Below are 16,680 nucleotides of genomic sequence, written 5' to 3'. Positions count from 1 at the left end.
AGAATGCTTCCTGAGTGTCATTCGACACAACATCTAGTGATACTGGGGATGTAACTTTTGACCTCAAGAACAGAACTAAGCTATCAATCAAGAATCATTTCATTAAATAATTTGCTTAATGAAATATTAAGTGAAACTGCAGATCACGTTGTAATTCACTTTTAAACAGAAATCTCACAAAGTCACACATACAAATTACAAGAAAATTACATATATAAAAGTAGATAAAATCAAAAGCTAAAAGGGATAGAATAGTATACAAGAACAGCAATTTCTCTTCTGATATTTTTCTTAAGATTTAGGTATGTAAGTCAATGGTAATGCCAGCATTTATTGTCCACCCCTAATGCTTCAGAACGGAGGAGGTAGTTGCGGGTTTGAATTGAAAGGTAGACCAGGGAAGGATGGCAGAATTCCTCTCTTGCAGGACATTAATGGACATTTGTTTTTAAAACAATTTAGTTGTATCTTGGTTGCAAGACCAGTGTATTAAAAAAAAAAAAATCCAGATGCATTTAATTACCTGATTTTTAGTTTCATAAACATCATGGTGTGATACGTGTTCTTATCTTTGACTCAACGATCCATAACTCATGCCGCTAGTCTACTAAGTTAGCTGTTACCCCCGTGATAAGATTTTTTCCTAACTCTACCTGTTTCCAGAGGGGAACATTTTCAAGTCACATTGCTTAGTGACAGAATCCTTGGGGAATTCATGGTAATATAGAGAGAATGAGAGCAATGTATTATTGTAAAATAGTTACTTTATAGTTGCCACAGGGTTGGGTGGGGTATAGAGCATGCTCCAGCTCTATGATTACAATTGGAGTCATGGGCTCAATCCCCAACATTAGAAAACCACGCAGGAAGTGGTGTGTGTATGTGCGTGTATAATATATATAATACAGGCGTGATTATAATACACACATATATATACATACAAATAAATAAATACAAACAGAGGGAGACAGGAATGTAGCATGGAGGCTACAATCAGATCAGACATGATCTTACTGACTGGCCAAGCAGACTTGAGGAGTAACCCGAACAGTTTGTAAGTTAGAAATGCACCCATGAATGGAGTTCCCACAGGGCAGGAGATGCTTGCAGTCCCAGTGTAGCTGGCAAACTCATGCCATCTGTCACTCAAATGATCTTTTCTATAAAGATAAATCAGATTTTTGTAAGCCGGGGATGACCTGCACTAGGATCCTCATAAATAGAACAGTCAAGGCTTTTAAGTGAGGTGGGGAGAGAATACATGGTCAGAAATCATGTAATAAGCAACAGATAAACAAGGTCATTTAAGGTATATGAATTATATTGAAAGAAATCAGAATGAGAGCAAAATATATGAACTACAGCCTGAAGACACAAATTAGCATTCTTTACACAAATCGACAGAATGCAAGAAACTTATTAAGAAGATTGTAGATTTTAATGCATTTTGCTCGGTTGACATGGCAATTGCTACTGAGATTTGGCCATATGATGGTCAGGAAAAGGAACTGAATAAGAGAAAGGCAGGCAGGATAGAACTAAGAAACGTAGAAGAATACGAGTTCAATAGAAGAATATAAATCCAAGAACCAGGAGGGACGCAGTGTGAGGGCAACGAGCACATAGAGGGACGGGGGTGGGGGAGAAGGACTATATTGAATACTTTTGTAACTGTGTCGGCGCCCTTTACGTGGCGACTCTTGCATACCTTGTATTGTACGCTAACAAAGAATCTCACTGCACAAAGTACACATGACAATTAAGTGTCAATCAATCAATTATGCAATGTCTGAAACAAAAAATCAGTGCTGGAGTAAAGTTTTGGGTCAGGCTGCTGCGTCAGACTGATATTGGGGGGAGAAGCTGGAAAATAGGTGGACAGTAGGGACAACATGTGATAGGTTTGATTGTCAGATAGGTGGACAGAGACGAGATGAAAACTGAGACATTAGGTTGTAAGATAAGGAGAAAAGAGTGAAAGAGAAACATAGACATAAAAACATAGAAAATAGGTGCAGGAGGAGGCCAGCCCATAGAAAATAGGTGCAGGAGGAGGCCAGCCCTTCGAGCCAGCACCTCCATTCATTGTGATCATGGCTGATCGTCCCCAATCAATAACCCGTGTCTGACTTCTCCCCATATCCCTTGATTCCACTAGCCCCTAGATCTTTATCTCTCTCTTAAATCCATCCAGTGATTTGGCCTCCACTGCCCTCTGTGGCAGGGAATTGCACAAATTCACAACTCTCTGGGTGAAAAAGTTTTTTCTCATCTCAGTCTGAAATAGCCTCCCTTTTATTCTAAGACTGTGACCCCTGGTTCTGGACTCGCCCAACATTAGGAAAATGTTTCCTGCGTCTAGCTTTTCCAGTCCTTTTATAAGTTTCTATAAGATCTCCCCTCATCCTTCTAAACTCCAGGGATCAATCTCGTGAACCTACGCTACACTGCCTCAATCACAAGGACGTCCTTCCTCAAGTTAGACCAAAATTGCACACAATACTCCAGATGTTGTCTTACCATAAACAACTGCAGAAGGACCTCTCTACTCCTATACTGAAATCCTCTTGTTATGAAGACCAACATTCCATTAGCTTTCTTCACTGCCTGCTGTACTTGCACGCCAACTTTCAGTGTACAAGGGCACTCAGGTCTCGCTGCACCTCCCCCTTACCCAACCTAACCCCATTGAGATAATAATCTGCCCCCTTGTTTTTGCCACCAAAGTAGATAACCTCACATTTATCTATATTATACTGCATCTGCCAAGCATCTGTCCACACAGTTAACCTGTCCAGGTCGCCCTGCAACCTCCTAACATCCTCTTCACAGTTCACAATGCCACGCAGCTTTGTGTCATCTGTAAGCTTGTCAGTGTTGCTTCTAATTCCCTCTTCCAAATCAGTAATATATATGGTAAACGGTTGCGGCCCCAACACCTAGCCTTGCGGCACTCCACTTGCCACTGCCTGCCATTCAGAAAAGGACCCGTTCACTCCTACTCTTTGCTTCCGGTCTGCCAACCAATTTTCTATCCATATCAACACCCTACCCCCAATACCATGTGCTCTAATTTTAGTCACTAGTCTCCCATGCAGGACCTTATCAAAGGGTTTCTGAAAGTCTAGATACACTACATCCACTGGCTCCCCTTCATCCAGTGAATACAAGAGATGTGAAGTCAAAGGGCAGGATATAGGTGGACGGGGAAAGTGATTTAAATGGAATTCAAAAGATTGAAACATATGAAATATTATTTTAAATGGAATAAATATTTAAAGGTCAGAGTTATAACACTTTTTTTTTTGGTGCAGTGGTTTTCAGGTCTCTCCAATCTATGTGTAGGCTACAGAATAATTATTTCAGAAATAGCACAATTTTTCTGCAATTTACTATCAAATGCCTATATTCCCCTACTCATCTCAGGAAACACACAGCTGTGCTGCAAAACAAAGAAATAGAACATGGTACTTTTGCAATGATAAATGTTGCAATCTCAAAACCTTACCCTTTTGTCAAGTGTTCTCTCTCTCACAAATCCAAGCAGCTGGTCATTCACCAGTGATAAATCTTTCTTTCCTGCTGTAATTATTGTTACAATGACATCATGCCGGATTGCCTCTTCTGGATCATGTGATCGAACCTTCAAGTAGTCTATTAAAAAGGATTTAGCACATACAATTACTGATTCAGGATTAACACATTTCTTTTAGCGAAACATAAATTGCAGTTTATGATTCTGTTAACAGACATCTTAAACTCATGTCACCGTTTCAAAATAATTAACAGTTCTGCAGACTTGATTAAGTGATGTGCATTTAAAATAAATGATATGGCTTTCAAACTGGTTTGAAACTTAAGTTCCATGCCTTACATAAGTAATTTTGCTGCAACGAGTTTAAAACTTTTTTTTAGCTTGTATCATGGAACCATGTAGAACAGTGGTTCTTAACCTTTCTGGCCCCGCGACCCCATCAGACATTCTTGGTCAGTACCGTGACATATATTGAAAAAAAAACCAGCCCAATTTATTAAAACATGTCTGCCAATACTCAGTCAATGGAATGACTGAAATTGCTTCGCAGCCAGCAGGCGATCAAAACGAGGACGAATGCTCATGTCAGCGTCGACCACAAGCCTATTGCGTGCCTTCGTTTTCAGAGTTACCACGGTTGAGAATCCAGCCTCACAGCAATAGGTTAAGGGGGACTGGACCAGCAAGGTCAGGGACCTCTTTGAAAGATCAGGACACCACTTTCTGCCAATACGTGGCGAGCACTTGTTCCATGAAGTCACTCTTGAGCTGCGCATCTTCACGTATTCGGTAAAATTCAACCTTCGCAGCCACGTCAGTATCGCTGATGGCACCGTCTTCAACAGAAAAGGGTCAGACGATCCACTCATCACGAGAGCGGTCGTCCAGTCCGGGGAAGTAACGTTCGATGGTTTCACGAATTGCCAGAAGGTGGGTTGAGATCCCCTGCCCCGGAACCGGCTGTAGCGCCCAGGTAGCCTGCGTTGCAGCAGAATATCATTACTCATATCCGAGATTCGACTTTTGACTGTGTCATTCGAAAGGGAAATCTGCCTGAACTTGTTTGACTGCTGTTACCCCAGCACCAACCTTACTGCTTCGAGAAGGCATTGCTTGATAAACTCTTCACCGATGGTGTGTGGTTTCTTAGTATGTGCGATCCAACACTGCTTCATTTTGATGAGCGCAGTGACCCGTCGAATCGATGCGGGAAGTGCGGCTTCTTTTGATTTGAAATAGTCCATGCCCTTCCCCGCCAGGTCGCTGTGACAAGACTCCAAATGGATCTTCAGAGTTTGCTGAGCTTCATGCTCTCGTGGCTCAAAACCTTGGCACAGATAACACATTGCAGCTTGACCACGGATTTTTGAACAATGCCTGTGAAGCTGAACTTGAGAAATGCTTCACTTTACGTGCGCTTCTTGCCAGACATGGTTCACAACACACACCGTTCGTGTTCGTATACATACTCGCATACGCAAACAAAATACTGTGTGTGGTATGTACCTTTGTTAGGTTCCTAAACATGGGCTCAACAAATTGACACGTTATTTATGACCCCTTCATGACCCCCGGAAAAACCCCAAACGACCCCATAACCCCGAGGTTAAGAACCACTGATGTAGAATACGTTGAGCTTTTTGGAACTTTCCCCAAGAATAAGAAAGAACACTAATCTGCTCAGCTCCTTTAGTACAACAATGGCTTTGGATATAGCAAGCTTTCAATTACTATCTAAAAGCCAATTTTGTGGACAAAACTGGTCAATTGGTATTTGCAGAACTTTCTTCAAAAGTGCTTTAAAAATTCATATCAGAAACAGTACTTAAGGATGGTAATACAATCTGTTCAACGCTTCCAGATTCCACATCACTTAGCTTCCACTGCTGGGGTGAAGGTCTAAGATTTGGCCAAAAGTTTAACACAAAAATCAGGCAACATAGAAATACAATGTCTACCTGCCAGCTGCTGCAGTTTCCCCCTCCCACACACAATTATACAGATAGTGTTAGGTGCCTTTATCCACTCAATCTAGCCATGACAGTTTTGTTTTTGCTTCAAATGTTGACACTGGAAGCAAATCTCCATCTAGGGTGGCATTTTTGTATGAACACACCTCACCTGTAAGATCTTTGGCTAAATCTGGATGATTCATCAGACAATGACTTGCAAACTTCACACATTCCAGTCGCACAGGAACATGAATGTCATTAAATCTATTAAAAAGCACAATAATTCAAAGTAATTAATAAGACAATGAATTCATAATGTAGGTTGATATCAAGGTATAAAACTGCTACAGGACTTCCTGACTCGTACTCATGCCCTAACCACTCTACCTCCTTTACCATTGTATCTACTTATGTTACCACTTTGAAAAAGCTATGGATTTGGACCCCCAACATTTTTCAGCACATCAAAGCTGTTAAGATGCTTGCCATTTACTGTATACTTTCTCCAGAAATTTGACCTCCCAAAGTGCAACATTTCTCACTTGCTGGGATTAACCTCTATTGTTCTGCCCATTTTTGTAGCATATTGACATACCGTTATTTCTTTGATAGCCTTCCTCATTATCCCCAACTCCAACAATTTAAGTCAGATGCAAATTTGCTGAACAACTCATCTACATTTCATCCAAGTCCTTTTAAATATAACACAAACACAGAGGTCCAGCACAGATCTCTGAGGAATTCCTTGGAGGATGAAGAGACTTCAGGAAGATTTGGATAAGTTAAATGAAAGAACAAGCACATAGTAGATGCAGTACAATGTAGCTAAATGTGAAGTTCATTCATTTTGTTTGAAAACAGATAGTGTATTATTTAAATAGTTATTTCAAATTTCCAGCATCTCCAGTTTTATGATTTTTAAGATAATTTGATATAAAGTATCTCAATGGAAAATATTTACATCTACCAGCTATGTAGAATAAACACATGATATTACCTGGTGATACATGGTCCCCTTTAGAACTATTCCTCACTATTTTTCTTCATCCCTGTGAGTGAACTTTTCAATGGTTGAACACTTCAATTAAATATCTTAAACTTCTAAGAAAACAGTTTAAAAAACTTACCGTCCCAAGAAACACTGCCACAGGGGGCGATTTTGTGTTGCAAGCTCCGAATCCCTGGCACCAAATAGTTTTGCCAATAGTCGAACAACAGCCAATCGCTCTTCACCATCATTGCTCTGGGAAAACAAACTATATATATTACACAAGAACAAACAATTCCTGGAAGACTGAAATAATCTTGAAATAACTAAAATCATAAAATGTCTAACTTTGTGATATAAAACTGTATGCACAATTCAAGTTTGAAATGATCTTGTCTGTGGCAAAAAAACCCAGGATGCACCACAAGTTCACTTGGCCAAATGCCAAAGCTCTTGCAGTTTAAAGTGAAAGTTATTGGACATGTGGATACACAGGATGGTAAGGGACAGGCAGTGAAACATTTTTCTTGCCGCCATATATATAATCATCCGTGTGCACATATACAAACGATAGGCGACTGCAATAACACTATACTTGCCTTAAGAAACATTGTGTTACAGAAAACCAAAGTGTTGAAACAAAGGTGTCAATTTGGAGGTGGGGCGTGGTTAGGGGCTGGAGGATTTCAGATTCACAATAACAAAGCTATTCTTCCACCTAGGATTTCCAAAAATCAGGAACTTTAGGTGTTTATTTTTGTTATTGAAAGCAAAAAGTACTAACAACTGTATTGTTTGGTAGAGCAGCATTGCACAAGTGTCAATAGAAACAAATGATTGTCAATTAAATGGTCAGCTGTGATCTTAAGAGACAATGGTTTCTAATTACTGCAGGGAGACAGTTTATTTCCCCTTGTATTGTTTAAATCCAAGGCAGTATCCCCCCCTGCGTGTCACATTCCAAAGTAACCTTTAAGTGGTTCTCTAGCTGCTGATTGAAATTATGTTACACTAATTTGGTCTATGTAATACAAATGGTATTCCCTAATTCATCATTTCTGTTATATCCAATTTGGTTATGGATACACGTGGTGGCAAAACTACTTGTGCAAAACTGTTGATAACATTATGTACTTTATTTACACATTATCTATACCATTGTACAGATCTTGCAAGTAATACACTTTCATAATGGTGACTGTCATTTCCTTGAACCGAATGTGGGGGATCAGACCACCAAATTGGTGAGCCAAGAATGCACGAGTCTGAGTAGGAGACTATGCAAAACCCGAATTGAGATGATAAACCGGTAGAACAGGACATGACAGATCAGAATCCTGTACCAGTGCAAACAGAGGCAGTGGTCAGACCAAAACGTCATAGAAGGCCACCCAAGATATAGGACTGTGATGCGTAATCAATGTAACAAATGCAATATCCTAAATGGTGTTGGAATGTTCAGTTTACAATATGATGATGCAGCTATCCTTTTTGTTTGATAAGGAATGGATGTCATAGTAACTGACAGAGGACACAAGTTGCCAGGATGTAAAGGAATGACGGACGAATAAAACAAAGCTTTCATGTTCAGTGTCCTTGAAGCGTGAAGAGGAAATCATGCTTGACTAATCTTCTGGAATTTTTTTGAGGATGCAACTAGGAAAATGGACAAGGGAGAGCCAGTGGATATAGTGCACCTGGACTTTCAGAAAGCGTTTGATAAGGTCCCACATAGATTATTGGGTAAAATTAGAGCACAAGGTATTGGGGGTAGGGTACTGACATGGATAGAAAATTGGTTGGCAGACAGGAAACAAAGAGTAGGGATTAACGGGTCCCTTTCAGAATGGCAGGCAGTGACTAGTGGGGTACCGCAAGGCTCGGTGCCGGGACCGCAGCTATTTACAATATACACTAATGATTTAGATGAAGGAATTAAAAGTAACATTAGCAAATTTGCAATGGCACAAAGCTGGGTGGCAGTGTGAAATGTGAGGATGATGTTATGAGGATGCAGGGTTACTTGGACAGGTTGGGTGAGTGGGCAGATGCATGGCAGATTAGATTAGATTAGATTCCTTTATTGTCATTTAGACCTATCGGTCTGAACGAAATGTCGTTGCCTGCAGTCATACAAAATAATAATAAATAACAAAACATACAATAAACACAAATTAACATCCACCACAGTGAGTTCTCCAAGCACCTCCTCACTGTGATGGAGGCAAAAGTCTTAGTCTCTGTCTCTTCCCTCCTTGTTCTTCCGCTGCGCTGAGGCGATCCAGGCCGAAGATGTCGCCCTCCAGTCCAGCGGACACAGCTGTATTTGCGGGAGCTCCAGAAACAGGTCACCAACCTGCAACCTGCGAGCTCCTGGTCGTCCACTGGGCCCGCGGCCGAACCTCCGAAGTGATGTCGCCGCCGCCGCAGCTCCGATTCGGGCCACTGCCGAAAGCCGGAGCCCCACCTCAGCGAGTCGGGCCGCCGCCGGAACGCAGCCTCAGCTCCGAGTCGAGCCGCTGCCGAAGCTGGAACGCCGCTTCAGCGAGTCAGGCCGCCGCTGCCTCAGCCCTGAAGTCGGCCAGCCTAGTCCTGGTCGGCTCTGCCTCCGGAGCCTCGAGGTCGGCCGCAGTTGGAGGCCGCCAGCTCCGCCAATAGGCCTCAGCGCAGACGGAGGCAGAGAAAGGGGATACGACAAGAAAAAGTCGCATTCCCCCCGAAGGAAGAGACAAAAACATGTGCCCCCCCCCCCCACCCTAATAAACCAACATTAACTAAAACAGGACAAAGAAAACAACAAAAAATTATGCAGATTAATGTGAAGTTATCTACTTTGGCAAGAAGGCAGATTATTATCTGAATGGCATCAAATTAGAAAAATGGGGAAGTCCAACAAGATCTGGGTGTCCTTGTTCATCAGTCACTGAAAGTAAGCATGCAGGTACAGCAGGCAGTGAAGAAAGCTATTGGCATGTTTGCCTTCATAACAAGAGGAGTTGAGTATAGGAGCAAAGAGATCCTCCGACAGTTGTCCAGGGCCCTAATGAGACCACACCTGGAGTATTTGGTGCAGTTTTAGTCTCCAAATTTGAGGAAGGACATTCTTGCTATTGAGGGAATGCTGCACAGGTTCATCAAGTTAATTCCAGGGATGGCAGGAATGTCATATGTTGGAAGAATGGAGCGATTGGGCTTGTATACACTGGAATTTAGAAGGATGAGAAGGTATCTTATTGAAACATAAAAGTTTATTAAGGGAATGGACACGCTAGAGGCAGGAAATATGTTCCCAATGCTGGGGGAGTCCAGAACTAGGGGCCACAGTTTAAGAATAAGGGGTTGGCCATATATAACAGAGATGAGGAACAACGTTTTCACCCAGAGAGTTGTGAATATGTGGAATTCTCTGCCTCAGAAGGCAGTGAAGGCCAATTCTCTGGTTGCTTTCAAGAGAGAGTAAGATAGAACTCTTAAAAATAGCAGTCAGGGCATATGGGGAGAAGGCAGGAACAGGGTACTGATTGTGGATGATTAGCGATGATCACAGTGAATGGCGGTGCTGGCTTGAAGAACCGAATGGCCTATCCCTGCACCTATTGTCTATTATTACATTCGGATCAAGGCAGTGACTTTTAGCAATGTCTGTTTATACCTGTGTATTATTACAATAATTAAAAAAATTAAGTACAAAATGCATTTTCCACTTATTACACCAAATTTACACAAAGCTGGGTGGCAGTGTGAACTGTGAAGAGGATGTTAGGAGGTTGCAGGGTGACCTGGACAGGTTGAGTGAGTGGGCAGATGCGTGGCAGATGCAGTATAATATAGATAAATGTGAGGTTATCCACTTTGGTGGAAAAAACAAGGGGGCAGATTATTATCTCAATGGGGTTAGGTTAGGTAAGAGGGAGGTGCAGCGAGACCTGGGCGTCCTTGTACACCGGTCACTGAAAGTTGGCTTACAGGTACAGCAGGCAGTGAAGAAAGCTAATGGAATGTTGGCCTTCATTACAAGAGGATTTCAGTATAGGAGTAAAGAGGTTCTTCTCCAGTGTATAGGGCTCTGGAGTATTGTGTACAGTTTTGGTCTCCTAATTTGAGGAAAGACATCCTTGTGATTGAGGCAGTACAGCGTAGGTTCACGAGATTGATTCTTGGGATGGCGGGACTGTCATATGAGGAAAGATTGAAAAGACTAGGCTTGTATTCACTGGAGTTTAGAAGAATGGGTGGATCTTATAGAAACATATAAAAGTATAAAAGGACTGGACAAGCTAGATGCAGGAAAAATGTTCCCAATGTTGGGCGAGTCCAGAACCAGGGGCCACAGTCTTAGAATAAAGGGGAGGTCATTTAAGACTGAGGTGAGAAAAAACCTTTTCACCCAGAAAGTTGTGAATTTATGGAATTCCCCGTCACAGAGGGCAGTGGATGGATTTAAGAGAGCGTTAGATAGAGCTCTAGGGGCTAGTGGAGTCAAGGGATATGGGGAGAAGGCAGGCACAGGTTATTGATAGGGGACGATCAGCCGTGATCACAATGAATGGCGGTGGTGGCTCGAAGGGTCAAAAGGCCTCCTCCTGCACCTATTTTTTATGTTTCTATGTTTACATTACATTTTGGCTAAATTAAGCCACAGATTAAAAAAATATATATAGAATACTCTGGCCAGAATATCGGCATCCATCTAAAATGATTCACCCACTGTTTACTTCCCAACGAATAGATTTTATAGGTTTAGTATGCACAAATTATATAACGTACATTATCCATTTAAAGTAGCACATGCTGATGTATCGTGAGCAGAGCTTTGGTAGATTCCTTCCTTAGCTATCCTTCAACATATTAATGTGTTGCATCTTGATTTATGGCAAGCATTAGTCTTTGAACAGCAAAGAATATTGCTTCAATTAATTTTGCTCAGGACTATACCAGCTTTTCTTTTGGTCGCAGATTATGTTCCCCCCACTAGCACCTGTGACCCGAGATTCTCCTGGCAAGCAGGCCCAACTTGCCCGCCGAGTTTAGAACTTGGAGGAGGACTCGCCCGGTAGGCCTGACCCACCTACCATGGTCTTATGCGGACTGAGAACCCGTCCGAAGGCTTGGCAGACTCAAGGAGCAAGGGCCGATAGGGGGGTGAACTGGGATAATGTCTCCAGTGCCTTCAGGTAGGCTGCAGGAGGCGCCCCAAGGACACAAAGACCGGCCAAGGAGAGGGACGTTGGTTCATGGGAACGGGCCGACCAGACTTCGGACTTTGAATAATGGCACCAAAAATGGCGGCACCCGGATGTGTAATATGTGCAAAAAGAATTTCACTCTTCAGTTGCATGTGCAATAAATTAAGCACCATTGACTATTGAAATGCCTGAAGGCTAAACCAAAATCAAATCAAGCAGTTTAAACAAAACTGGCTCATGAAAACAATTGTGAACAGAATAAAGAACATATCTTTACAGTATATAAATGAACAAACAATGTTGATTCAGGGCATTTTTGCCTGACTAAGAAAAGTTGTGTGTTCCAAAGTTATCCCATGAGCTTCAGCATAAAATATTTTCTGAAATGACAGTGCACGACTTAGGAAATTCATTGAACTGACATTATGCACCATTCCAAAATTGTTCGATAAACTGATACATGAATGAGAGCTTGAGGTTAAAATTAATGCCATGTCTTAAATAGGATCAACACTCAACATTAAAATTCCCCAGTGGACCAATTATAGTTAATCAATACTTAAGCCCTGATGACAGATTATCAACCTGAAACATTAACTATTTGTCTTTCCAAAAATGATACTCAACCTATGGATTATTTTGTTTTTATTTCAGATTCATCATTTTAATTTTGCATGAAAATTCAAAATCAATCAGAAGTTATTGAAGTAGTGAAGATCGTGCGAGGTGTCTCGAATGTAGGTTGGAAGGGATTGGACAAGGAAGGACATTATACATTTGAGGCATATGGAGATGTTGTTGGTGGGGCAGGAGCAGGCAGAAATAATGCATCTGCCAGGGCAGTCCTGCTTTTTATCTCCCAAATCCAGTCCTGTCCATTCCTATCTCCCAACCTTGTCCTGCCAATTCCTATTTCCTTCCCCTACAGGCACCTTGTTTCTGTGTGTTCCACTGAACCCAACTTCAAATAAACCCCACCCCGGCCAGTCCGTTCAAACTTATAACCAACGCACTTCACATACTCTTATAACTTCACATCACTTCACACTTCACATCACTTCAATAACTTCCAATTCTTAAGTCTTCATTGCCTTATTTTTACCATGGACATACAATTCCTACATACATTCATTTTCTCGGGGCACTCCTGCCGTGCCGTGCAGCCAAACAACCACTGGGCCACAATTTTCTCCCGGTAACAGTCCTGGCAGCCCAAGTTTGGCTGCGGGAGACACACCCGGGGCACAAATGTTGAAGGTGGTTGGGCGATGAGAGGCATAACCGCTTACTCGCCAATCTGGATCGAAGCGATGGCTGAAAGTCAGCGGCAGTTTGGATTTTGAAAATGGCACCAAAACTCGGCGACTCTTGTATACCTTCTCAGTGTCCGATTTCTACACACACTGTACTTAATCTGGGGTTGTGTTTATGTATAGTGATAATTTACTGTGCTGTATGCAAAAAAAATAATTTCACTGTACCTCGGTACATGCGATAATAAAGAACCATTGACTTTGACCACTGGTTCTTCCTTGAACAGATTCCTGATCAGTTCCCCTCAACCAATACCTCCACCTGGCAGAACTTGTCCCCACCCACAACAACTTTTCTTTTAACTTCTTTACCGTTTCAAGTTAAAGGTGTAGCCATGCACACTCAAATGGTTCCCAGCTAGGCCCATCTATAGTTTGGTTATGTTGAACAGTCCTTGTTCAAAATGAACCGTGGCACCAATCCCCAACTCTTTCTCTGCTACAACACCGAATGCTTGAGGGCTGTCTCTTGCACTTGTGCATAACTCGTACCTTAATTTTACTACCAACTTCCATCCAGCCACCAAATTCACGCTCTGACACCTCTCTTCCCTTTCTCGATCTCTGTCCTCATCACGGAGGTATACTATTGACTGACATCTACTATAAACCCAGGGGCTTCCATAGTTATCTTGACTGTAGCTCCGCCCACCCTGCCTCTTCCAAGGGCACCATCCCTTGCTCTCAATTTCTGCCTCTCCGCATCTGCACCCATGACGTGGTTTCCACTCTAGGCATCCGGGATGTCTTCTTTATTCAGTAAACCTGGTTTCTCTCTGCTGTTGGGGATGGATACTTTGCCCAGGTCTCCAATGTGTCCCACAGTTCTGCTCTCCATCATCCTCCTTCAAGACGAAACAAGGATAGAGTTCCCGTGATCCTCACTTTCCATCCCAACACATTATTCAACACATCATTCTATGACATTTCCGCCACCTTCACCCTGATCCCCACCACCAGTCACTTCCACCCATTCCCATCCCTTTTCGCATTCTGCAGGGACCACTCCATCTCCTACTCCTTGGTTCATTCATCACATGCAAATCGTCCCCTCCCTTTCCCCTGAAACCACAGGAGATGCATCACATGTCCCTAATCCTCTTTCCTCACTTAAATCCTTGGGATTCCCAATAGACAAGGCAGAGGTTCACATGCACCTCTTCAAATCTCATCTCCAGCATGAGGATACACCCCCTCTTTCCCCTCTCTCATTTCCATCCCTCCTATTCTAGTGTGTATCCATTTCACCAACAATCCTCTTCCTCTCCCCCCCTTCTATTCAACTTAACGTCTCTCCCTCTGGTTTTACATTTCACTCCACTTTTCTCCCTAACTGACATTCCTTATTTCCTTTTCGTCAATGGCATCCACCCATCTGCTGATCAACTCCCCTCACCTACATCCACCTATCACTTGCCAGACCCTTACTCCACCTCTTTTCCAGCTTTCTCTCTCCTACAACAGTCTGAAGAAGGATCTCGATCCAAAACGTGCCCATCCTTGTTACTAGTATAAGAATGACATTTTCAGGTGGTTGAATGTGTATGAGATCAAATGCTTCAAACCATGCAGGCAGATGCCATTGCATGAATGGCAGGAGACAGCTCCAAGAGTGCCGAAGGGAAGTTCATCAGAGGGTTGGGTGAAAGATAGCCCAAATAATATTAACGTCTGGGTCTTAGTCCCTAATCTTCCCTCTCCTGCAAGCTATTACACCTATCTTGATAAAGCTACCAGGCTGCAATATTACCATTAAACAAGCTAAAACATTCACAGCTCTTGTTGAAAGATTAGAGAAAGTAAAGGGCCTGTCCCACTATGGTGAGTTTATTTGCGAGTTTAGGAGTGTCATGGTCCTGTTGTATCGCCGGAAATTTGGCATCCTTAGACTAAGTAGAACACCTCCTATGACCTCCTTCGACTATGTAGAGAACCTCCTACGAATATGTAGAAGATCTCCTTCAACCTCCTTCGACTATGTTGAATACTAGCTTCGACCAGCTTCGATTAAATCGGTGATGCTCTCGGGAAAATTGGACTTGACTACCTTCGATCACTTACGATAACATGCTGACCTACTTCGACTAAACCTACGAGTAAAAAAGTATCGATTTTTTCCATGCCGACCAATGTTTACTCGCAGAAAAATTTCAGCCTGCTGAAAAATTTTCATTGATCAAACTGAGGCCGCGTGTAGTAACCACTATGCGGGAACACCTCGACCATGAAGGAGACTTACCAGTGACCACCTACGACCACACGTCGACCATGCCGCAAGCTTGTGGCGTGCGCAAACTCTCCTAAACTCGCAGATAAACTCGCCATAGTGGGACAGGCCCTTAAATGAGTTCTCAAATCATCAGTTGAAGTTCAGTTCAGCTTCAACCTCTTTTCGACATGACTTCAGAACTAAGGGACAGAAGTTTAGGGGTTACATGAGGGGGAACTTCTTTACTCAGAGAGTGGTAACGGTGTGGAATGAGCTTCCAGTGGAAGAGGTGGAGGCAGGTTCGTTGGTATCATTTAAAAATAAATTGGATAGGCATATGGATGAGAAGCGAATGGAGGGTTATGGTATGAGTGCAGGCAGGCGGGACTAAGGGAAAATAATTGTTCGGCACGGACTTGTAGGTCCGAGATGGCCTGTTTCCGTGCTGTAATTGTTATATGGTTATAAACTATCACACTGGTCCTCATTTGTTCCATTTCCAAACCAAAATCAGAATACCAGCATAAGACCATATTTGCTGAAATAAAATGTTAAAAAGCCAAAGGTTATTTGTTGTACTGAACTCCCCAACGAAAATTACCGAGCCATTAGGATTCCTATGCACCCAACAATTTATTTCCCTGCAGTGCTTATTAATTTCCCCAGTGAATTACTTTCATGTCATGCCTACACATTATGTAAATAAAGCTAATTTACAACCCCCCAGGCTCTTTGAAGATGAATTAAGCCACTTTGCCTCTCATCACTAATCTGCCATTCAATAAGATCCTAGATTTTTAATGAAAGTTGCCAGGTGATTTTCTCCCCCACCAACCCGTGTCTGTTTTTTTAAATAAATGGACGCACCACTGCTCTCTGGAGAACAATCCCCGCCACTCTAACCCTGTCATGCATTTTAGTCCTTCCACCCCAACAGCATTCAACTAAATATTTATTGCACCCTCTTCACCTGCAAGGTCTTCACATTTTTCCGAATTGCACAACAATACTCTTGTTGGGACACAGCAGTATCTTATCAAGAATTAACATAATTGTTTTTGTACACTGTGTCCATTCATAGAATCCATTACCTTGTATTCTTTGCTGTCATTTTAGAATATTAATGGTTATTAAAAGTTTAAAATTAAAACACAAAACATCAAATTTATGCTCTCTATAAAGAAAATCACTGTCATCTCAAATGGCCCCTTTCCCATGTTTCTCTTAACTGAAACTAGACCAAATGCAGACCATTGGGTCTGCTCCCCCAACGCAGGATTCCACCACTCACCCGTTAACCCAACTCAAGGCGTACCACCAACGCAATATTGCACCACTCCCACATAGCCCCCAACTTGAGCAGGCAACACCTCACATTTTTCTGTATTAAACTCTATCAGCCACTCCTCAGCCCACCTGCCCAACCGATCAAGATCTTGCTGCAATTTCAGACAAACATTTTCAGTATCTCCACTACCACCCAGTTTAGTGTCAGCT

General features: G+C 42.4%; 1 protein-coding gene across 7 annotated transcripts in view; it reads right to left on the bottom strand.

The window, feature by feature from the left end:
• The window catches only part of pds5a (PDS5 cohesin associated factor A), a 185,147-nt gene that overhangs the window by 82,283 nt on the left and 86,184 nt on the right, over positions 1-16,680 (bottom strand). For all 7 annotated transcript variants that reach the window (XM_055637378.1, XM_055637394.1, XM_055637400.1 and 4 more), the window contains exons 9-11: positions 6,615-6,730; positions 5,657-5,751; positions 3,509-3,654 (exon numbers count right to left, since the gene is read on the bottom strand). In XM_055637378.1, coding sequence (XP_055493353.1) covers positions 3,509-3,654; positions 5,657-5,751; positions 6,615-6,730 — 357 coding nt within the window. The remainder of the gene's footprint in view (positions 1-3,508; positions 3,655-5,656; positions 5,752-6,614; positions 6,731-16,680) is intronic.

Source organism: Leucoraja erinacea, chromosome 1 (assembly GCF_028641065.1).
Source record: "Leucoraja erinacea ecotype New England chromosome 1, Leri_hhj_1, whole genome shotgun sequence".
Taxonomy (NCBI): Eukaryota; Metazoa; Chordata; class Chondrichthyes; order Rajiformes; family Rajidae; genus Leucoraja; species Leucoraja erinaceus.
This window is presented reverse-complemented; position numbering and strand designations above follow the sequence as displayed.